General features: G+C 39.3%; 1 protein-coding gene across 7 annotated transcripts; it reads right to left on the bottom strand.

Annotated features, from left to right (window-relative positions):
* Positions 1–3,714: 3,714 nt before the first annotated feature.
* On the bottom strand, positions 3,715–25,302 carry LOC135467934 (MORN repeat-containing protein 4-like). 7 transcript variants are annotated; one of them, XM_064745865.1, is made up of 8 exons: positions 25,208–25,296; positions 21,641–21,725; positions 20,951–21,013; positions 20,381–20,501; positions 18,115–18,154; positions 17,576–17,795; positions 5,637–5,746; positions 3,715–5,118 (listed from the first exon to the last, which is right to left on the bottom strand). In XM_064745865.1, the coding sequence occupies exons 6-8, from the start codon at positions 17,749–17,751 to the stop codon at positions 4,970–4,972; spliced, it is 435 nt and encodes a 144-aa protein (XP_064601935.1). In that variant the 5' UTR covers positions 17,752–17,795; positions 18,115–18,154; positions 20,381–20,501; positions 20,951–21,013; positions 21,641–21,725; positions 25,208–25,296; the 3' UTR covers positions 3,715–4,969. The 7 variants fall into 7 exon arrangements, with proteins under 7 accessions (XP_064601935.1, XP_064601939.1, XP_064601937.1 ...); XM_064745867.1 differs by lacking the exons at positions 18,115–18,154; positions 20,951–21,013 and adding an exon at positions 21,132–21,203 and having other exon boundaries at positions 3,717–5,118; XM_064745864.1 differs by lacking the exon at positions 18,115–18,154 and having other exon boundaries at positions 3,717–5,118.
* Between the last annotated feature and the right edge of the window lie 69 nt (positions 25,303–25,371).

Here is a 25,371-nt window from a genome sequence, read left to right as displayed (position 1 = left end):
GAGAAGGGGATCTGGATTGCTTGTTGCCCCCAAGGCCCAAGGACAGTGGTGACAAGGGAATCTGGATTGTTTGTTGCCCCCAAGGCCCATGGACAGTGGTGAGAAGGGGATCTGGATTGCATGTTGCCCCAAAGCCCATGGAGAGTGGTGACAAGGGGATGTGGATTGCATGTTGCCCCAAGGCCCATGGACAGTGGTGACAAGGGGATCCAGATTGATTATTTCCACCAAGCTCCATGAACAGTGGTGACAAGGGAATTCGGACAGCTTGTTGCCACAGTGGTGAGAAGGGGATCTGGATTGCTTGTTGTCACCAAGGCACATGGACAGTGGTGACAACGGGATGTGGACTGCTTGTTGCCCCCAAGGTCCATGGACAGTGGTGACAAAGGGATATGGATTGTTTCTTGCCCCCAAGGTCCATGGACAGTGGTGACAAAGGGATATGGATTGTTTCTTGCCCCCAAGGCCAATGGACAGTGGTGACAAGGTGTTCTTGGCCTTTTAATGTAATACTGATGTAGGCCTATCCAGTATGAATACAGCAAGACCCACATGCTTTATCACTATTAACGGAATACAGATGTAGGCCTACCCAGTATGTACCCAGTCAGTTGTGTGTTGGTGTGACAGCAGCAATGACATACTATGTGCACATGCCCACTCAGCGGCCTGTGGGTGTGACAGCAGTAATGACATACTGTGTGCACACGCCCACCCAGCTGCTTGCAGGTGTGACTGCAGTAATAATGTACCATGCGCAGGTGCCCACTCAGCTGCCTGTGGGTGTGACAGCAGTAATGACGTATTATGTGCACGCGCCCACTCAGCTGCCTGTGGGTGTGATAGCAGTAATGACATACTGTGTGCACACGCCCACCCAGCTGCTTGCAGGTGTGACTGCAGTAATGATGTACCATGCGCATGTGCCCACTCAGCTCCCTGTGGGTGTAACAGCAGTAATGACGTATTATGTGCACGCGCCCACTCAGCTGCCTGTGGGTGTGACAGCAGTAATGACGGACTATGTACATGCGCCCACTCAGCTGCTGCGGGTGTGACAGCAGTAATGATATACTATGTGCAAATGCCCAATCAGTGGTCTGTGGGTGTGACAGCAGTAATGACATACTATGTGCACGCGCCCACTCAGTTGCTTGCGGGTGTGACAGCAGTAATGACAGACTATGTCCATGCGCCCACTCAGCTGCCTGTGGGTGTGACAGCAGTAATGAATTACTATGTGCACGTGCCCACTCAGCTGCCTGTGGGTGTGACAGCAGTAATGACATACTATGTGCACACTTCCACTCAGCTGCCTGTGGATGTGACAGCAGTAATGAAGTACTATGTGCACATGCCCACTCAGCTGCTGCTGGTGTGACAGCAGCAATGATGTACTACGTGCACGTGCCCACTCAGCTGCCTGTGGGCGTGACAGCAGTAATGACATACTATGTGCACGCGCCCACTCAGCTGTCTGTGGGTGTGACAGCAGTAATGACGTACCATGCGCATGTGCCCACTCAGCTGCCTGTGGGTGAACAGCAGTAATGACGTACTATGTGCACGCTCCCACTCAGCTGCCTGTGGGTGTGACAGCAGTAATGACGTACTATGTGCACGTACCCACTCAGCTGCCTGTGGGTGTGACAGCAGTAAGGATGTACTACGTGCACGCGCTCACTCAGCTGCCTGTGGGTGTGACAGCAGTAATGACGTACTATGTGCACACGCCCACACAGCTGCCTGTGGGTGTGACAACAGTAATGATGCACTATGTGCACACGCCCACTCAGCTACCTGTGGGTGTGACAGCAGTAATGACGTACTACGTGCACGCGCCCACTCAGCTACCTGTGGGTGTGACAGCAGTAATGACGTACTATATACATGTACATGTACCTGTACATCATAAGAGTAGAATGTAACCCTGCAGGTTACAGTGACCATGGCAATAATGCAACCAGGTGTCAATGGTTCAAATCTTGTCTTTCACTTCTTGTGGCCATGGTGGCAATAAGCAGCTATTTATTTATTTGATTGGTGTTTTACACCGTACTCAAGAATATTACAATAAGCAGCTATTAAAGCTGTGTTACATGTATATTACTGGAGATAAGTGAACTTATTATGTCAAAAATCAGGTTATTAGTTTAGAATCAGTAAAAAGAGGTCAAGTCAAAATCAGTGAACAGAGGTAAAGTCAACATCAGTACAATGAGGTCATTAATCTAAAATCAATACAGTGGAGTCAAGTGAAAATCAGTGCACCAGGGTCAAGTCAAAAATCAGTGCATAGAGGTACAGTAATAAATCAGTGCACCAGGATAAAGTCAAAATCAGTGCACCAGGTTCAAGTCAAAATCAGTGCACAGAGGTACAGTAATAAATCAGTACAATGGGGTAAAGTCCAAAATCAGTGCAGCAAGATCAAGTAAACAACCGTGCACTGTGGTCAAAGCACAGTGGGGCCAAGTCAAAATTAACCGCACAGTGGTCAATAAATAAAAAAAATCAGTATACTGGAGCCTGGTCAAAAATCAATACACTGAGATCTAGTCAAAAATAACTGTATGATACAGGTGAATTAAAAAATCAGCACCCAGCCGTGTGTCAGTTTTAAGTCAAAACTCTGTACACTGGAATTAAGTAAGAAATCAGTACACAGACTTCGAATAATAACTCAGTACACTGCGGTAAGAAGAAAAAAAATCAGAATACTGGGACCAAGACCACTTGATAAATCTTATCTCTGGGTTACAGTAAAGTGCAGCATGTGAAGCTCAGCTTTTCCCTTCAAAGAGCGAGCCGAGACTAGAATTTACAAGATCAACTGTTGATTCTTCAAAATGAAGTATATTTACAATTTCACGCAATTTGGTAACCAACACTACATTTTTATTATGAAACTCAAATATATAGTGTATTCACTTCACAAATCTAAATTCTTCTGCTTACTTAAGACTGGAAGAATTCTGAAACATTTGAATAACATAACCAAATAACATATTATCACTAAACTTTATTGAATGACATCATTGAAATTAAGAGACTGGTAGTTTGCCCCAAGTGTTGGACAATGCCCACACAACAAATCCATTACACAGTTGTAACATAAGGCCATCAGGCAGCTACATGTACATTCAGCTATTACTTATCATAAATATCCACAGTTTCCAAGAGGCCTTGTTTACAACTGAAGGTACACATTTATTTGTGAAGCTTACAACTGAAGCTTACTTTATTTGTGTTGACAACAGTTGTCTGGCTTATGATTCCTGGAAACCAATCAAACCCCTTAAGGAGGAAACTTACTGCATCTTGCAAAATAGTAACTCACAAACTTCCTGACAACAGGCTGCCGCCCACCTAGTGGGTGCGAAATGAAGAGGTGTTCAGGCGAGTGTGGTGTCCAGGTTGATGGAGCTGGGCTTCAACGCTGCATGCATCCCTGTTTTCATACATGTAGTTCTCTCCAAGGAGTGTGTTTCAACACTGTACATCAGGGGTGACAATCCAGCAGCATATGAATTAAACCACTAAGTTACTACATGATTATGCTACATAAACACAGCAAACCGAGTAGACCTACTCCAGTACTGACCTCTACACTCACCTGTTCCTGCCAGCTATGGGATATATGTAGCCTTCCCGACAGAGTGGTATAGCCTTGGCCAGTTACAAGTAAGTACATCACAACTAATGAAAACACAGACAACTAATGAAAACACAGGCACCAACATTGTATTGTATATAAAATATATTTCCATATATTTGAACATAAAGAGCAATCCACATTAAAAAACGTTTCCTTCAAATATAAAGAAGAGGTCTTCATACAAACTATAAGATCTGTGATTCAGATTGATGGTTTGACGCACATCTTTACAACATAAACATGTAGCTCTAGTATACTTGTATGACCCAAAATTGCACAAAAGATTATGTTTAAACACATTACAAAAAATGATAAAAACATCCTGCATATCATGTTTATATAAATTAAGAGACAGAAGTGCTTCAAGAATTTCAACCCCTATTTTCAACATACAACAAATATTGAAACCTCATACAATCTGCAGTTGTCTGTATTCATGAGTCAATTGCTAAAATAACAACATTTGACATGAACACAGCTCTTCAGCAACTTTATATTTCAAAATTAGCAGATGTTCTTCCACACAAAATATGACCACTACATGATAGGTGCCCTTGCAAATGGAATGTGACCACTAAAAACAGATCCCTGTAAATAATTAAAGCTAAACATGCTTAAGATTAACAAAAAGCATCAATGTACCACCCCTGTATAAGTAGGATAAACTTAGGACACAAATGATGCTAATGAATTTCCTTTTAAATAAGTATTTCTCACTCAACGACCAATGAAAAATTAAAAAGAAATTAAACATGAGTGCAGCAAAAAGATATCAGAATCACTCAAATTACACAGGAAATATTTTGTTTTAATTTAATTATGAGGTAAACATGATCTGTTATGACATAAAGCTTTCAAGAACTTGTTGTCTGAGGCAGTCATACAGACATACTCAGTACACGTTGAGCAAGACAGCGATTTTAATACCTGATGCCCCTACTATACTGGTGCCTCAAAGTGAGAGTTAAAGCAATTGTGTATTTGGCAATCATAACGAAAATTTAACCATATATGTAAAATATATATATATATGTAATCATATTTACTTATTTTTTTATTCCTTTATTGATTAGTGTTTACATCCTCAAGTTTATATCTTTTACAAGACAACGGTTCATCTTGTGTGCTGGGAACTGCAGAATTCAGGCCAAACCTTCTGCTCCTCATAAATCCAACCTCCACAAAACTCCCAACAAAACCAACCAGTACAGGTAAAGCTGAATGTAATCAAGCCACAAAGAGCTTAACTGGTTATATATAAACCTATATATGTGTGCAATGTGCATAAATCATGTAAACGTGTAAGATTCACTGGTACTGCTGCCTGGCTTTGTCTGCTGCATCGCGCGCTTTCTGCACTGGCCCATCACACCTCTCTCGCCTTAGCAGCTTGTTGCCATCAAAAAAACCCTCATTTCTGGGCAAGCCATGGGTGCCATCCAGGAAGGTCAGTAACCCTGAGGTGAAAGGTCACAGTAGATATCATCAAAGAGTGTATATCTTACATAACAATGAGACTGACTGATGATTGTTGGCCACACATTTATCACATTCACAATTACATAGCATGTATACAAAATGTACAGTATTGATATTTCTGTAATTCTAGGGAACAATATCCATTTTCACATCTAAAACAAATATAGTTAATTCATGTATGGATGAATGTGGCATTAAATGGAGGCCTTTCATAGGGTAATGGTATGCACCTTGAGTTTGGCAACAAATTCAGGCCCAACAAGATTGGCATATGAACACGCTACATCAAGGGTAAATTGATATACCGTGGCAAGGTAGAGCACTAAGTTATATCACTAGCTCAGTGAGGATCCTAGATGGGACAAGAATTACGAGAAAGTGACTAATTAAAGCACAACATTACCAGCTAGGATACATGCATTTATGAATGATTTTGGTTTTGCTGACTTAAGTAAGGACAGACTGACACACAATTGCCAATGTTTTGAAGACTCACCCAAACCACAGATTTTCCCGTCCTTAAAAGTTCCCTCATATCTCATCCCATCACATCGAAGGAATATTCCAAAACCATGAAACTTTCCTCTGACAAAATCCCCTTCATACCTGAAACACAAGATGGAGAACAATTTTTACTTTTCATTACCATTATTTTATGATAATCACATTTTTATAGCAATTTCTGGGATAAAAATGAAACACACTATATCTTGATGTGAAATGACCTGTGGGAAGTGACATGAAAAAAAGAAGGAATGATTAGATCTGACAGGCTTAAGACCTGATGTCCACAAGACTCTGCACAATACAGACTGCAGATTAAAGGAGAAGAAAATGTAAATATCATTCAAATACCACTGAAAAGAATATGCAATTTCTCACAGGTGTATGCCAGAAAAAAATTCTACTATCTACCTCAAGTTGATAAAAAAAAATTATAAATAAAGTCAGTGCCAAAATCTGCTGTGGGCAACTCCATTTTGCCTAAGAACTAGTCCTGAAGTCTTCTGTGTTAGGAGGAGAATTGCCATCGGGAACCGCCAAAGTGCAGTTTGTGCATTTCTGGTAGAACTCCTTCCCAGAAGGTAGCGAACAGTACAGCTCGTTTTCTGCTTGACGATCAGGAAACCGAAATGTTGGATGTAGGTTCCGAGTTTACACGAACAAATCGGCAGGTTTAACAACTTTCACTGGCTGAGAGGCAACATACCCTCAGCATAAATTTCAGACTTTACGTGTATGGCGAGGAAAAATCACAAAATTATGCAGCAGGCACCACCAGATAGAAAGGAATGTGCTCTTTTCAGCCTATAGTGTTTTTTCATAGTTTTCTTCTCCTTTGATTGTAGGGCACAAGTAACTAACTACCTACATGCTTGTCGGGGGTTCCAGCCAATAGTGGGGCAGGAAGGGGTTGGTAAGGAGCGATATCTCACTACCCTGCTTCTCCTGCTGGTTGGGACAGTTGTGCAGCTATATTGGTCTTGTGGTTTTTTGTTGGTATGAATGCACGTACCTTCACCTTTCAAACTACATGATGCTTTATCTTGTTTCCTGTTTCCTGGATGTATTTTTTTGACTGGACTCTGAACTGCATGCTTCCTATATATTGTTTTCTCTGTGAAGGCCTTGAGGAAGTGTAGTTTCAATGTAAACTGACTGAGCTACCTTCAATTAATAAAGATATTATTATTACTATTATTATTATTTTTATTATCTGGAACAGTTATCCTTTATGCCAGGAAGTTAGGTAACTATCATTTCCTTAACGTAACTGTTTAAAGAGTTTTCCAGTAAACAAAACAAAAAATCTGTGTGATCAGCTGAATACAGGCGAGTAATTTCCAAGCTAGAGAAAAAGTCATGGCAGCTATAAAAATGTCCACTTAGTTTTGACTTGTGAATACTGAGGAAGAAACAGCCAACATGAAACACCATTTCAAAGACTCAATAATAACATGAGCAACATACCTAAATGGCTAAAAATGTAACATACCCATAATACACTGTCCTCCTTGACACAATCCCATAATACACTGTCTACGTTGACAAAATCCCACCCATGCTTTTTATTTAAACTTTCAGCTCTTGAAGGCATAACCCAACCGAAATGATATCTTTTTTCACAAGTAAAAGTCATTGCCTGCTTAGATTAACTAAATTCTAAATTTTTACTTTGAAAATTCCCTTCAGGTTTTAAAATCCCATGACCAACACAAACTAAATGCTCCACAGTTTGTCTTCTAATCTTATATAGGAGTTTCAAGAATATATTATCTAACCTAAACACAGGGACAAGCATCAAAGAAAAAGTCTTAATAAATTGCATAGCAAGAAAATTTAATCGTGATGAAAGTAACAATATGGCCAGTTGAATTAGGATATTGTGCCTTTGTGGCATGGATGTGTAATATCAGTGTATGCGGTCTACAGCCACAAAAAATCCCAGAAACCTTAAAATAGAGAATAGGAAAAAAATCAATAAATGAGTTAGCATTAAGGCTGGCCGTAACACATGTAATATTGAAATAGACACATCACCCTATGCTACCTGGACAAATGATTGAGGCTTTCAATTTGTGAGAGAAAAAAATATCCCCAGTCTCATTTCCCGGTTCACCTTGGAGATTTAAATGTCCTCCAGGTAAAAACCCTTTTAACAAAATAATTTGGGCGTAAGATGTGGAGCTAGGCTTAAATTTCTCCCTAAAGTCACTTGCTCTAATGGAAAGAGATGGATGGCAATATAAAGGTGCTCCCAATTGCATACCTGGGGACCTAACCAGGTGTGAAAAATAATTACTTTAAGATTTCATCAAAAGCCAGGTGTAATGGCCTATACAGCTAAAAGTCTCCATGGAGGCAAAAAAGGAAGTGTGGCGGAAACAATGGATTTTGTGTAGCTCGGAGTGAGATAATATAAAGTCTTAGTCAGCCTCACTTTGTCCCAATCAGTGATAATGAGTGGACAATTTACAGTCCTCCTTAATGTCTGTCACCAAAATCAATCAGCCTAAAACCTGACCACATTCACAGGTGTGTAATGCTAGATATCATCCCCTTCAGCTGATGCTAACAAACATGTATACAGGTCAAACAAGTAAAAAAAAAAAACTGTGCCACTGCTTGGACCGGCTGATCGACCCTTGCAGTATGTATTCGGTGGCAGCAGGTAGGCTAATACCTGGCCTGGCCGCTGGGAAGGCGTGACCAAGCCAGACAGACAGACGCACAGCAGGGGCCAAGCTCTACACACAAAATCTAGTGTCATCAGGATTTTGCTGTTGCTAAGCAACCCACCAGGTTGCTTCCTCTGGGTTGATTTGGCTGGCTGTGTTCCCCTACAGCACTGAGTACATCTATTACAAGCCCAGGCCTATCTCCTGCCATCACCACACATACACTGTCCACATATTTTGGGGCTGAATCGAAAACTTACCTGTAGGCATGACAGGTAAATCGTATCTACATATATATATACATACATGTACAGCATCAGTTCTGTTGCATATGAAATGCTGAGGCATAAAACTTCATACACATATGTAGTTATCAGAGATTTTGTAACACTTATAATCACAAAGACCATAAAAAAACAATAATGAAACATGAAATGATAAGTTTTTCTACAATTCTGCCTTATATCTGTTTGTGAGTAAACTATATTACTGTTCAATACTACTGGCCATATTTTTATCTTGAGCCGTTTCTTTGATTTTATTTTGTTGATTGGTGCCGTACCGTTTCTTTGACATCAAACAGTGACAGTTACAGGTGCATAATAAATATCCAGTAGGCCTGGGAGTAAACGCACTCCATATCTGATAGATTTTGAGCGTAACTTTAGAAGGGTGGTAAAATTACATTTAATTTAAAAAGTGAAGTAAGGGGTTTTAAAGTCGTCCATGTTCATTAATCCAGAGGACTTGATTCAGCATTCCAATAAGTTTCAACAAATCCTACACTTAATCCACTGGAGAATATTACAAGAATGTCTATGATCTCCGAACTTTATATTACATGTGCTTGAATAAAAAATGTCATGAATGCGATGAAAAGGTCAGAAGTTGAATGAGTAAATAGCATTCCATTTGAAGGCTTAAGGGGTAGTGCAGTTCACAGAAATCTCTCTTGACTCTTCAAAGTCTTAGTAAGATATCAGGAAAATTTCACGACACACTGAAATAATACATGGTTTTGCTTTTGATGACACTTCAGTCACAGCTAAAAAAGGACACCATAAATTATTAACATTTTTTTCCATGTCTACTCAGTAAAATTGGTGTATATAATCCCAACAATGTATGTATGTATGTAGAACTGATCTTCCCAGAGGCCCTCAAAATAATACATCATTTTACAATATTTACAGGAGTAAAGAGACCCATTGACTTACGTGTAACATAATATCAAAGGAATCATCAAAATAATTAGATACAAATGACAGCAAAACAAATAAATTTACTGTAGTTTGGTGATAGAATCACAGTTTAGCCCAAGTTTATAATACAATAATACAGACAAAGATGACAATATTTACAAGAAAAGAGAAGACATCAATTAAGCATAATATGTTTGAAGGTATATGTATCATCAAATATAAACAAACCATAACAGATAAATTCACAGCATTAAAATTAGATTTACAAACATTTTGGTTTTGTGGCAGTCATTCAGAGTTAAGCAACAATTTTTGCGATTCGAACTGAAAGAGGAAACAGATGGTGAATTTCTTGGATTAGCTACAAGAGCATTCCATATTTTGGGGCCCTATGGCTAAGGCTTTAGCTGAGATAGTTCGTTTCTGGTTTAGGAATGAAAAGATTAGCGTTTGTTGTTGAGCGTAGTTGTCTGGATGTTACATCAGTTATGGGTTTGAAGAGAGACATAAGGTACTGTGGAGAGAGGGAGTGCATCATTCTATACATGAAAGAGGCTATTTGGTGAGTGATATGGTCAGGAATAGACAGCCAGTTTAGTTCAACAAGGAGAGAGGCAGTTGGGGTGAGGTAATGGCAGTTGGTTATCATACGTGCTGCTTGTTTCTGTAGCTATGTTATTCTTGCAAATTGGGTATTAATAGTGAAACTTTTCTTAATGTTAACATAATGATTGCATGCAAGTTCAATCTCTTACTAACTTTGTAAGGTTGATTTAAGGGCTTAAAAATGGAATGAATGGTCACACGGTTAAGCTATATCAGCAATACTGCTGCCATTTATGGTCACAGGGTTAAGCAATATCAGCAATACTACGGCCATATATGGTCACAGGGTTAAGCTATATCAGCAATACTGCTGCCATATATGGTCACACGGTTAAGCAATATCAGCAATACTACTGCCATATATGGTCACAGGGTTAAGCTATATCCGCAATACTGCTGCCATATATGGTCACAGGGTTAAGCTATATCAGCAATACTGCTGCCATATATGGTCACAGGGTTAAGCTATATCACCAATATTGCTGCCATATAAGGTCACACGGTTAAGCTATATCAGCAATACTACTGCCATATAAGGTCACAGGTTAAGCTATATCAGCAATACTGCTGCTATATATGGTCACAGGGTGAAGCTATATCAGCAATACTACGGCCATTTATGGTCACAGGGTTAAGCTATATCAGCAATACTACTGCCATATAAGGTCACAGGTTAAGCTATATCAGTAATACTACTGCCATATATGGTCACAGGGTTAAGCTATATCAGCAATACTACTGCCATAGATGGTCATAGGGTAAAGCTATATCAGCAATACTACTGCCATATATGGTCACAGGGTTAAGCTATATCAGCAATACTACAGCCATATAAGGTCACAGGTTAAGCTATATCAGTAATACTACTGCCATTTATGGTCACAGGGTTAAGCAATATCAGCAATACTACTGCCATATATGGTCACAGGGTCAAGCTATATCAGCAATACTACTGCCATATATGGTTACAGGGTTAAGCTATATCAGCAATACTACTGCCATATATGGTTACAGGGTTAAGCTATATCAGCAATACTACTGCCATATATGGTCACAGGGTCAAGCTATATCAGCAATACTACTGCCATATATGGTTACAGGGTTAAGCTATATCAGCAATACTACTGCCATATATGGTCACAGGGTCAAGCTATATCAGCAATACTACTGCCATATATGGTTACAGGGTTAAGCTATATCAGCAATACTACTGCCATATATGGTCACAGGGTCAAGCTATATCAGCAATACTACTGCCATATATGGTCACAGGGTCAAGCTATATCAGCAATACTACTGCCATATATGGTCACAGGGTTAAGCTATATCAGCAATACTACTGCCATATATTGTGGCAACTTAAAGCTAAAAAAGTTGCAGTGGACTGAAAATTCATGCACATCAAGCCAAAACAAGTCACTTTTCATTTCCGTTTCATTTCCTCCGTCTTTAATAATCAGGTTTAGTAAAGCTGTTCCGCATCACTCCAGAGACAAATATCACTTTAGCCTGAATCCTTCACACACAAGCTACCATCTGTCTTATTATAATTTTATGCTCAGGTCATATCTGTGTTCCAAAATCTAGCTCGTTATAACAAACATGCAGCAAAAAATCAATAGCTTCCTAATAGAACTCCAGAGAACCATTAGTCTCAAGACAGGTATATGGAAATTAGGAAGCATCAACCTGCCTCTGGGAATTATACATGTTAATATTCAAATCTATAGCGTTTCTGTATTTCTTTTCATGACGGAGACATCACTTGCATAATATCTTTGGTCCAGATCACAGTTTAGCTGGAGACGTGTACATTAGTAAATGTCTTGCCAACAAACTGTTACTGAACATGTACAATGTCCGGCTTTGTCATGAAAATCTACAGCCACCTTGGGTTCACACATCTATCCGAGGTTGGTGCCTTCTGGAAATGATATCCTGAGACAGAGAGCAATCAAATATCTGGGTAAGCTGGCAATCAGGGCCCAGTTGTTTAAAAGTATATCAGCTAATACTGGTATTAAGTCATATTTTATATTTAAAATTTTAGCCAAACTCAGCAGGCAATTCTCCGAAGTCAAAGTTTAACAGCAGCAGTTTTAGTTCATATGTAATATACCGGTACACAATTTTTTTAGGCTAAGTACAAAATTGAAGATTTGGCTTAAAGTTAAATCTGGTATTAAGTCATAAACCAGTTGTGAATAACTGGACCCAAGGTACAGAAATCTCTCCTTAAAGCTTACAGGCACTATCTTAGTGGAAATCTTCTTTTCAAAGCTCTATACAGTGAAAATTATCTCCCCAAAGCTTTATATAGAAAACATCTTGATGGGAAATCATCTCCTCAAAGCTTACAGACATCATCTTTGTGAAAATAATCTCCCCAAAGCTTACAAACACCTTCTTCGTGGGAATCACCTCCCCAAAGCTTACAGACACCCTCTTAGTGGGTATCATCTCCTCAAAGCTTACAGACACCATATTGGTGGGAATCATCTCCCAAAAGATTACAAACACCATGTTGGTGGGAATCATCTCCAAAAAGCTTACAGACACCTTCTTGGTGGGAATCATCTCCACAAAGCTTTCAGACACCCTCTTAGTGGGAAATCGTCTCTCCAAAGCTTACAGACACCATCTTTGTGAGAGTCACCTCCCCAAAGCTTACAGACACCACCTTCGTGGGAATCATCTCCTCAAAGCTTTCAGACACCCTCTTAGTAAGAATTCATCTCTCCAAAGCTTACAAACACCATGTTAGTGGGATGATCTCCCCAAACCTTACAGACACCATATTGGTGAAAATCATCTCCAAAAAGCTTACAGACACCTTCTTGGTGGGAATCATCTCCACAAAGCTTTCAGACACCCTCTTAGTGGGAAATCGTCTCTCCACAGCTTACAGACACCATCTTGGTGAGAGTCACCTCCCCAAAGCTTACAGACACCACCTTCGTGGGAATCATCTCCTCAAAGTTTTCAGACACCCTCTTAGTAAGAGTTCATCTCTCTAAAGCTTACAAACACCATGTTAGTGGGATGATCTCCCCACACCTTACAGACACCTTCTTGGTGAAAATCATCTCCAAAAAGCTTACAAACACCTTCTTGGTTAAAATCATCTCCCAAAGCTTACAGACACCTTCTTGGTGGGAATCATCTTCTCAAAGCTTTCAGACACCCTCTTAGTGGGAAATCTTCTCTCAAAAGCTTACAGATACCATCTTGGTGGAAATCATCTCCTCAAACCTTTCAGACACCCTCTTAGTGGGTATCATCTCCCCAAAGCTTTCAGACACCACCTTAGTGGAAATTATCTCCCATAAGCCTACAGACACCATCTTGGTGGGAATCATCACCTCAAAGCTTTCAAACACCCTCTTAGTGGGAAATGATCTCTCCAAAGCTTACAGACACCATCTTGGTGGGAATCATCTCCCCAAAGCTTACAAACACCATCTTAGTGGAAATCATCTCTCTAAAGCTTACAGACACCATCTTGGTGGGAATCATCTCCCCAAAGCTTACAAACACCATCTTAGTGGAAATCATCTCTCCAAAGCTTACAAACACCATCTTAGTGGGATGATCTCCCCAAAGCTTACAAACACCATCTTAGTGGAAATCATCTCTCCAAAGCTTACAGACATCATCTTGGTGGGAATCATCTCCCCAAAGCTTACAAACACCATCTTAGTGGAAATCATCTCTCCAAAGCTTACAGACACCATCTTGGTGGGAATCATCTCCCCAAAGCTTACAAACACCATCTTAGTGGAAATCATCTCTCCAAAGCTTACAAACACCATCTTAGTGGAAATCATCTCTCCAAAGCTTACAGACACCCCTCTTAGTGGGAATCATCTCTCCAAAGCTTACAAACACCATCTTAGTGGAAATCACCTCTCCAAAGCTTACAGACACCATCTTGGTGGGAATCATCTCCCCAAAGCTTACAAACACCATCTTGGTGGGAATCATCTCCCCAAAGCTTACAGACACCACCTTAGTGGGATGATCTCCTAGCTTATGTACATAAAAGTAAAGGTCATATCTCACAATATCAGGTTAATGTTATTCCAGGATGGCTGAGTGTCACCTAAACACAGGTACCGGAGAGGTCATATCTCACAATATCAGGTGTACGCCTGTTCCACGATGGCTGGGCGTCGCCTAAACATAGGTACCAGATAGGTAATTATCTTACAATATCAGGTGTACACCTGTTTCAGGATGGCTGGATGTGACCTAAACACAGGTGCTGGAGAGGTCATATGTCACAATATCAGGTTTACAGGCATAATGAGCATTTTCGGTAGGTTTCAAAACTTTTATATCACTTCATACATATTGTAAATATTGCACACTGTATGAAGGTGGTGAACTGTAAATCAAATCAGAATAACGCTACAGGTTTTAATGAATAAGTAAAAGATACAGAGAGAGTTCAAATAACATTACAAGCATCATATTTTTTTTCAATTTCATTTGGCCGAAACATGTGAAAGTTTGTATTTTGCGATATGCCTCTAACAGCAACGTCAAGGGAGATCTTAAAGACAGATTATTGACACATACCAGATGCTGTAATGTGGATGTAATGTGGTCAGAGCAATCATTATATTCACCAGAGTGAACATTTGAACTATGGTCTTTTTATTAATTTTTTTAAAATTTCTGTACAGCTTTGCATGGCCTCTAATGGGCAAGTGGGTGCCAGCTGAGTGTGAAGGCTGCCCACACTTCTCTCCACTACTCTAGCATTTGTCCCTGTACCTGTTCTGACCACACAGACACCAAGGGCTAATACAGGGGCACAAAGAACAGGCCAACCTCCTGTTGACCCAACCACTGTTTGATCTCCATAGCAACACAAAGGTCACCACAGGTCAGCGACCATGCTTATTAGGCTAGTGGTGAAAATCTTTGCACAGCAGTTGGCCTGTGTTGCTTCTTCCATTATTCTATTAATCCGTGTATTATTATTTTTTCGGTATTGATTCTCACTAAGGTCTGCACAGACAGCATATGTCTCCACCAATGAAATGGCATTTTAGAAGCTCTTTTATTGAATACTTGGTTCGCGTACATAGCTTACACTCCCCACACGACTGTTCCACGGATAAAGGCTAATGTCAAGCCAATAAGTGATTGTCTTTGTTTAAGCCTTGAAAAGCTGTGAATTATTAATAGCTGGGAATATTTGGAGCATATGAAAAATTCAAACACCCAAACAACAAAAAATAGTGGAGACACTGTAGTTTGAGATTGGTCTCGCTGACTTTAACCTTGTTAAGTCATGTTGGAAGTTGTCATGCATTATTTTACCACTTCCCACAGGATTATATGCAAAGATGCACAATTCACACAATGAAATCAATTCTACATTTTCCTGCCCTGAAGAATTATTCATAGAAACCTTTCCACTAAATTAATTACAGTGAGAATTTCACAGCCAGTACCAGTACCTATAAAATTACACTTAGGACACAATATACAAATGTATGCATTTTCTTCAATTTCCAGATAACCGATTGTCACATAAAAGAAAATTTGATTCAAATAAAATTACCAAGTTGTACAAAGAAGAATGCGGCTACATTTAAACTGTTCTACAACATTCTCCAAACAAACTGAAATTAAAGACTACAATTATTCTACATAATAATCTTTGCATTTGCTGCTATTTATGCTTAAGAAACTTACGGAACAACAAAAAACCCAAAAAATTCTACATTTTCTTGTTTGCTGGTCTTTTTATTTATTTATTTTTTTTTTTTTTTGTTTTGTTTTTTTTTGTTTTTTTTGTTAGGGTCATTTTTCACAAAGGGGAATGAATGACATTCCCAGTGACTGTAGATCAATGCTACTATCAGCTTGGTCAGCCTAACCACAGTGAACTAGTTTCACTATAAACCAGTAAACTAAAACTGTGAGAAAAGCTATCTGTCTGGATCAGATAAAGTTTGTGATGGGAGTAACAGATTATAAACAGCTTGGACAACCCTTAAAGCATGGCAACATTTTACTACATCTACTGCTAGGTCTTATATATTCATGTACGCCTGTAGGATCTGAACTAACACCAACAGATATAGGGACAGCTTGAAATTCAAGGATCTTTTCACAAATACATGCTTTTTATATTTACTGTTAATATTTTTTTAGGACCAGAAAAGTCAACCGACCATTCCCTGGTGGTAGGCCTATATACTGGTAGCACCACGCAGTCAGCAGCTTTTGGCCTTCATACACAACAATACATGACACACTGCACTATTGCTGCCCATGTTACGGCTAGGGCAAATTTCATTACTCATTTTCACATTTTATAAACTTCCCCTTTTGTACATGTACCTCACAATTAGGCATGACAATCATAAACAGAATACATACATGTAGGCCTACCGTAATTCTTCAACTTTTTCACAATGTTTGCAAGATGTTTATTCAAGCGTATTCTGACGGCATCATTCTCTATAGACTCATGAAATCATTTTTTTTTGTAAAGACCTAAAATTGGCCAACCCAATTCATGCAATTCATCCAAAAAGTTGCAATGAAAGTTGCTCTTTGACATGATAAAAGGCACTGTTTATTAATTAAGTTGATTTGTACAACAGTGTTTATGTCTGAGTTGGAAGGCAGTCAGAATGAGTATTTTAGACATGCTTTCTGAGGAGGGGGATACCTGCCAATAAGATACCAAATCAGTCACAAAAGATTGTAGTTTACTTTTGGAATTTTATCATACTGGTAATTTGAATAATGCAGTACATATGAGAATTTCAGTAAGATTTATTTATTTATTATTTGTCACTACTCAGGAATTGTTTTTCTCTTGTGTGAGGGTAGTCAGGTATATGAGTGCAGGTATAACCGAAGAGCCCAGAGCAGACAAACAAAATTCATTCGCTCAAAGAAGGACAAGGTCTTTTAGTCCCTCATTCACTCAACCTCCATGCAGTCACACAAGTCAGCCAAATGTGGGTGACGAATAAGCCATCCCCAAACTTGTCTGTACCTGTGATAAGCATAACCAGTAACAAAGGTAGCAGACAGGTACATGTAGCAGCCAGGTAACACACAGCAGCCAGAAACACGCAGCAGACAGGTAAGCCAGGTAGGGTATGGATGTGAGCTGGCCTCTTGCCACCTGACCATTGTCCTATTCTCTGATATCTTCACCTTATCTTCACCAAATCCAATTAATCCATAGTTTTTAGGCTCCAGGACAATTATTCCTGCCTGATTACAAATAATTGCGTGTAATTTTAGATGACAGCAGTGACGTGCTAAATTGTGAAATTGGGGAAAATCTTTCATAAGGATAAATTGCTCCTTAGGGGGAAATGTATTCAAATTTCCGCAATCAATAAATGACCCAGACGGTCTCCAATAACAACGGATAAAATTGACGTCTCCATCACAGGTACAAATCTCACCTGGAGTTGTCTGAGAAAATCATCACGCCCAATCCTTCGCACAGTCCGTGTGCAAAGTTGCCATGGTAACGAGCTCCATCGGGGAAACTCATCTGGCCCAGCCCATGTCTCTGTCCATCTTCGCTCCACTTGCCAGAGTAGCTACTGCCATCAGGATATTGGTAGGACCCCTGCATGGTCCCCAAGGCTTTCTGCTCTTCTCTGACACCAACTCACCTGACTGATCAAACAAAGAACAGATACATGCCCTCAGTCAAAAAAAAGCTGTTCAAATTTGAACACATGGAAGATGCTCAAACTGTATTTTTCAATCTTTTCATGCAGAAAAACAAAAGTGATGTAAAAGGTTTAAAAATGTTGATCTGTGAAAAAGTAGAAAAATGTACATACACTGTAAATATGAAGCAAGACTTGTTCAATTCAGTTCAGTCATAATTAACCATGTACAGTATCTCTGTGTAAAAACATGAATATCCAGGCACAACAATGTTGTACAAATCAAGAGAATTAATGACTAACAAAAATACAATTGTACCTACTTTAACAGATGAGTTCCAACGCACATCATTAAAAGAACATCTGAAATTGTTATCAGTTAATTTGTACAGTCAGTATGATGATGTGATAACACAATAAACAAGGAGACAATCTGATAAAAGGATTGAGACACCAACCTATGGCCTAAATAGTGTTGAATTTTACATGAAGCCAAAATTTGTTCATGTATTTTATGTAAGAATTTTTCAGTTATATGATATCGAGCAGATTAATAAGTGGAGAAGACTGGAGTGCCTGTAAGGTGTAATACATGAACCACTGGCGAGTACCTGGCAAATTCTCCCATGAGAACATGTACATGTACAGTATTAAATACTGGTGGAAGGCAAGTGGTCACCAGTGAACTTGATGCAAGACTACATGACACAGCATTAACATGGCCCTGAGAACAACGAATGCAAGGGAGTCAAGACTACATGACACATTATTACAAAGGCCCTGAGAACAACGCATGCAGGGGAGTCAAGACTACATGACACAGCATTACAAAGGCCCTGAGAACAACGAATGCAAGGGAGTCAAGACTACATGACACAGCATTAACATGGCCCTGAGAACAACGAATGCAAGGGAGTCAAGACTACATGACACAGCATTAACATGGCCCTGAGAACAACGAATGCAAGGGAGTCAAGACTACATGACACAGCATTAACATGGCCCTGAGAACAACACATGCAGGGGAGTCAAGACTACATGACACAGCATTACAAAGGCCCTGAGAACAACGAATGCAGGGGAGTCAAGACTACATGACACAGCATTAACATGGCCCTGAGAACAACGAATGCAGGGGAGTCAAGACTACATGACACAGCATTAACATGGCCCTGAGAACAACGAATGCAAGGGAGTCAAGACTACATGACACAGCATTACAAAGGCCCTGAGAACAACGCATGCAGGGGAGTCAAGACTACATGACACATTATTACAAAGGCCCTGAGAACAACGCATGCAGGGGAGTCAAGACTACATGACACAGCATTACAAAGGCCCTGAGAACAACGAATGCAGGGGAGTCAAGACTACATGACACAGCATTAACATGGCCCTGAGAACAACGAATGCAGGGGAGTCAAGACTACATGACACAGCATTAACATGGCCCTGAGAACAACGAATGCAAGGGAGTCAAGACTACATGACACATTATTACAAAGGCCCTGAGAACAACGCATGCAGGGGAGTCAAGACTACATGACACATTATTACAAAGGCCCTGAGAACAACGCATGCAGGGGAGTCAAGACTACATGACACAGCATTACAAAGGCCCTGAGAACAACGAATGCAGGGGAGTCAAGACTACATGACACAGCATTAACATGGCCCTGAGAACAACGAATGCAGGGGAGTCAAGACTACATGACACAGCATTAACATGGCCCTGAGAACAACGAATGCAAGGGAGTCAAGACTACATGACACATTATTACAAAGGCCCTGAGAACAACGCATGCAGGGGAGTCAAGACTACATGACACATTATTACAAAGGCCCTGAGAACAACGAATGCAGGGGAGTCAAGACTACATGACACATTATTACAAAGGCCCTGAGAACAACGCATGCAGGGGAATCAAGACTACATGACACAGCATTAACATGGCCCTGAGAACAACGAATGCAAGGGAGTCAAGACTACATGACACATTATTACAAAGGCCCTGAGAACAACGCATGCAGGGGAGTCAAGACTACATGACACAGCATTACAAAGGCGCTGAGGACAACGAATGCAGGGGAGTCTACATGACACAGCATTACCAAGGCCCTGAGAACAAAGAACGCAGGGGAGTCAAGAAAAACCTCTGTCTTGTTGGACTGAACAAGTCTCATGCATCTCCATGATTGAAAATCAACCGCCTTTAGCTTGGGTTATAAAATGACACAGTTGTATCAGAACTAGTTGTAACCACTTCCATGAGCCAGTCGGCATATATCAGCGGCTGGTCAGTTGTGAATGGGAAAGTGACGCCAGCTTGTTGTTCCTGATAGTATAACATGTTCTAGTTTCAGCAATCAGTTGAGAACTAGTTCTGATTAGCTCCTCATGGATGCAAATAACATAGGCACTCTTGTGAATGAGTTAAAGCAGCACCTGTACAGGGAGTCCATCAAATAGCATGTATTATGTTTACTGACCGTGACTTTTCCGTTGTCATTTTGTACAAGTATGTGATGGTAATGTGGTCTAAACTGGCTACTAACAGAAACTTGGTGTAGTAATATCAGTTCACTTACTACTGCGATCAAGTACATGTAATTCCAGTTTTTGCCCAGTTGCCAGTGTGCCCAGTTGCCAGTGTGCCCAGCTGCCAATGTGCCCAGTTGCCAGTGTGCCCAGTTGCCAATGTGGCCAGTCCTGTGTGATATAAGTCCAAAGGACTAGCAGTTGCCGTTAATTCTGTCTTATTGCAGTGCGACATAAGATGGGCTTTAAACGTCTGACCACAGCCCACTCCCCAACATGGCATTTACTAACAATTAAATCGTTATCATGTCACATTCCATTTCTTATAAAATCAACAGGTGTGCTACCAGTAGCTCCAAGAACAGTAGCATAACTGTGTGCTAAGACACAAACACATGTTTAATGTTGCCAGTTTGTAAGCTTACACGGCACAGGTCAGGAATGTATGAATACATGAATGTATTTTTCAAATTTCAATTTTTGACTGCAAACCTACCCTTCATACAGTTTCATTTTGTGTACCAGAAATGTTTTAAAACAAGTGAATGCATATAAGGCCACTCGAGTGGACCAACAATACACAAGACTACCTGTTAAGTGGAAAAGACGTATACATGTACCTGTTAACATGGAGCAAAAGTAAACCTGGCTACTTCCTTTGAAGCAAAAGTACACCAGATTACCTAAAATGGAGCAAAATTACTATATATCAGCCTGCCTAAGTGGAATAGAAGTATAAAAATTACTGGCACCTGAATGAAGCAAAGATATTAATTAAGCACTTGAATCTTAATATCATACCCAAACTCCTTGCTTAATATTGGGCCGTGAGTCAGTTGTACTCAGGCATGTCAGGGAAAGCAAGGGCTCCAGCTGGCACATAAGGAATACATAGTACAGGATATATTCAAATGAACAGGGGTGTTGAAAGAATATATGTTCTCATTTTAACACCTTTAAAATGAAATGCAAAATATTATAAATTTAACACACTTGTATACATCAAACAACTTCATTTACATACACAAAAAAATAAGTCACAAACATGACATAAAATAGTTCATTCTTATTTCACAGTTAAGGAGCCATGTTTCAAATATACGGTGTAAATATTAACTACATGTAAATAATGCTATAACTCGAACACCATCACATAATTCACATGATAATGAATTCAGCCCATGGTCTTGTCTCTGCTGTGTTATATTGAGCACACGTACATGTATATATTCAAACAGCTCATACATCAACATGTGCACATATGAAGCACAGTATGTAAGAATCTGCTTTCAAGTACAATAAAGCCATACCTAAATTTACTTCATGGTTCTTGGTTATACTGTACTCAAGACATTATACTTGTGTATCCCAAGTCTTCAACCTTTTCAACTGCCTCTGGAACCAACATTTTGAAACATTCTGAGAGAACTGTGGTTGGTACAGAAATAATTCACATGGTTTGATAAAGCTTGCATCTTTAATGACACAAATAAATCATTTTTAGTGTTATTTTATAACAATTTTATGCATGAATTCCACTGAAAAAAGTGCTTTAGTGGTGAAAAAGGTTGAGGATCACTATCGTAGAAAGTAGAAATATATCTTGGTTCCACTTCAATGGCATCCAACTTTACAAAGCCTAGCACAAACATGACAAAATTCAAGCATTAAACTACATTTTAGTCAAAAATCCTAACCAGTTTTGTGACTTTTGGATATACAGGTCATTTTTCAGCGATTTCTCCCTGATGCTTTTATAGTTTGTATTACTTCATACGTTTAATAAATGTCCTGACATCAGAAAATAACCCTCATCAAAATTTCCTGGAAAGGAGAGAGTGTCAACAAATAAACATTACATACCAACACACTCCTAATATATATTATCTTAAACTGTGAGTTGTGCTGCAGTGTAACACTGCAAAAGATGTATGTTTGAAATGCAAATAAGTATAAATACTGTAAGCAACACATAGTGAATTTCTTTCAATCAGATTAATTTAACTGACACTAATCACAGAATTTTACATTCCCAAACAAAACAAACACCATCATGCTCATAAGATTATGACGATTTTTGAGAAATGTGGATGGCACCATCCTGCCACACCTCCAAAGACTTTACCAGTAAGGATACCAGGGGACATGTTCTACTTGATCAAGAGATAAGATTGGTGAAGAAAACACAATTCAGCAGGGCAAATAAAATCGAGGATCGTCTCATGTTGGAATGTTACTAATATCATCAGGAACCCCGGCCACTTCTTGCACATGTACATATGTACCTGCAATCGTCAGGTTCAAAAATATATTCTACAGTGTTAAATCTGAGAGAAACTGTGAAAGTAAAAAGATGGAAGTGAATGTCCAGTCTTAGCAACCCTTAGTCATAAATACAACGTTTTATAATTTATCTGTTCGTATACTGACTGTACATGCATATACTATACATGAATGTTGTACATCAGTGGATGAATCATATTTTGCCCATTACTGTTTGCACTCTGTTAACCTCCCTAACAAAGCAATGCAGTCATACATGTGAGAGTTTGATATTAATGAGGCTACACTGGATCCTCCAGCATACCACTTGTCTTGTAATCATTGCAACGTATACCGAGGCAATGAGTTCCTGCCATAAAAACCGAGCTTATGCAGTTTAACATCATGAATTAGGAAAGGTGTTCTAACATCACTTCCAATGTATCCATGTGTACAGCTTGTGTTGTTATGTGTCACTGACTAAAGGCAAACTTTGGTGGCAAGTATAACTGATTTTACAGACAGCTGAATACAGGCGACTGGTTAAAAGAAACAGAACACAGACACTGGTCAGTCGAAATGTTATTCCCATAATCCTATCAATTTTGAACCAGTATAAAGGTGTAAGTACAATTTTGTAGATGAGAACATATAAATGTACACTGAATAAAGAATTATGTGTAGGTCTGCAGTGTGCTATATAGGTAAAACACAAATAATTGCAATGCTGAATGGAAATGTACACGAAGCCTTGTTCTTGTTCGCCGTTTCTTTTTCACTTTTTCTGTTCGCTATAGCAATTGAAAAGGAGGTTTTCTTCTCACATTAATTTCCACCGCGGTTCCTATGAACAAACTATTTACTCTCTACCTAAAATTACTGCTTGTCAAAAAAATATCTTTCAGTGCAATTGGCACTCACAAGTCATGGTACAGTTACATATTTAGACACAGTTCAGTTTTGATACAGAATTACAGCAATAATGCAACAATATGACCACTAATGAGACATCGGTTGTTTGGAGTCTCACAAATGCTGGCAGAAGACAGCTCATCTATGCCCATTTGCTTTCTGAATCTATAAGGTGAATTTCAATTTACTTTGAAGTATTAAAACAATCCTACACATTATTTCTTAGCCTCACCAAACTAATCTGGGCACTATGAAATGGTAAGTTTTTTAAACTTTGAGTGGGATACTCTTTAGATATGTATATGTACATGTCCATGTGTATATATTTGATTTAGTGTTATCTTAATTTTCTTTTAAAGGGATATAGAATCATTGCTGATTGGCTGACAGTTGAGACAGGGTTTCCGCAGTTAAACACTGCAGTTTTGGTCAGCTTAAGCTAAGCATAGCCTGGACTTGTCTATCTTACACACCAGCCAATCAGAATCGTTTTAATGACTCTTTATTAATGTACAAATGAAAACAAAAAAAAAAAACTACAGATTTTTGAAGAGAAACATCAGAGATGAAACAAGGTCACTATAATCATGATAATAGCAACGTACATACAAGGCATTTCCACCCTACCCCACGTCCACTGTTCTTTCCCCAATAACTGTTTGTTTTCAATCTACATAAGTCACTGGCCTAGATCATGCTGACTGATGAGGTCTGACAAAGCCTTACCTTCGAAGCCATTTTACCTCACCCACCCCGTCCCCTTCAAAAAAAAAAATACGATGGTTGAAAAACTTACTTATTTGCACCCATACATGAACATTAGAACATGTCACAGATTAATGATATGGAGTTTAAAAACATCATTTTTCATGAATCCTTTTCCTTTTATTTGCACAACAAAATGTCACAATAATGCTTTAAAGTGTTCATAATGCACTGTGTCTAAAATAATTAGGCCTATGGTATGCTCCATAAAAGCAGAAAGTGTAGAGTGTACACTATGTCTACAATACCTGTGTCTCATACCTTAAATTATTTTAGTCCAATGTATGGACTGGGATCAAACACCGTACTGTCCTTCATTATCACTGCAGCGAAAATGAATGTCTTATGTACATTTGGGCAGTGGATATAACTGTGTGTGGAGACCAAATATATGATACAGACAAACACAAACCAAAAACAAGCGCAGTGGTTAGCAGCAAAGTACTATCATGAACATCAAGCAAATTAGGAAACAATGATTTTTTTTACTAAAAATAAAAAATAGAAGAAAGGAGGGCTAAACTGTAAGGTATTGGCCCTAGAATTTTGCTAATGTATTTCGCTACTTCGCTGTTTTGAATTAAGATCCTACGGTATCTGTTTCTTTCAGTTTCGCTTGAGTTATATTTACACGCCTGGGCTTGAGAAGTTGCATATGCTACAATGAGTTTACTATATAGGTCTACGCTAACGATATTTATCTTATAACCGTATACAGAGTGGACAATTAAGATGTCGAGGAGGTGCTATAGTCATGATCTGGTCCATCCAGAACTAACTTTGTATCATCATGTTTGGATATACGTGTAGGTCTGCATGCGTCAATGAGCTGTGGATTTGACAGTTCCTCTGCTCATTGAAGTACACTCGTACATGGACTTCTGGTATATAGTTGTACGTTCGACAGAGAGGAATAAAAGCAATGTAATTAATATTACCTGGAAAGAAAAGAAACCTCAATGACCATACAGGTTTTTAAGCACAGTAAATGAAAGTAACACAGCCCCACTTCACAGCTACCGTGTCCGCAGACTTTGACACACCTGTCTGTGTATTACGTCATCGATCCATGTGCTCTCTAAGCAGTGACGCGCGGATCGAT

The sequence above is a fragment of the Liolophura sinensis genome, chromosome 6 (assembly GCF_032854445.1).
Source record: "Liolophura sinensis isolate JHLJ2023 chromosome 6, CUHK_Ljap_v2, whole genome shotgun sequence".
In the NCBI taxonomy this organism is placed as follows: Eukaryota; Metazoa; Mollusca; class Polyplacophora; order Chitonida; family Chitonidae; genus Liolophura; species Liolophura sinensis.
This window is presented reverse-complemented; position numbering and strand designations above follow the sequence as displayed.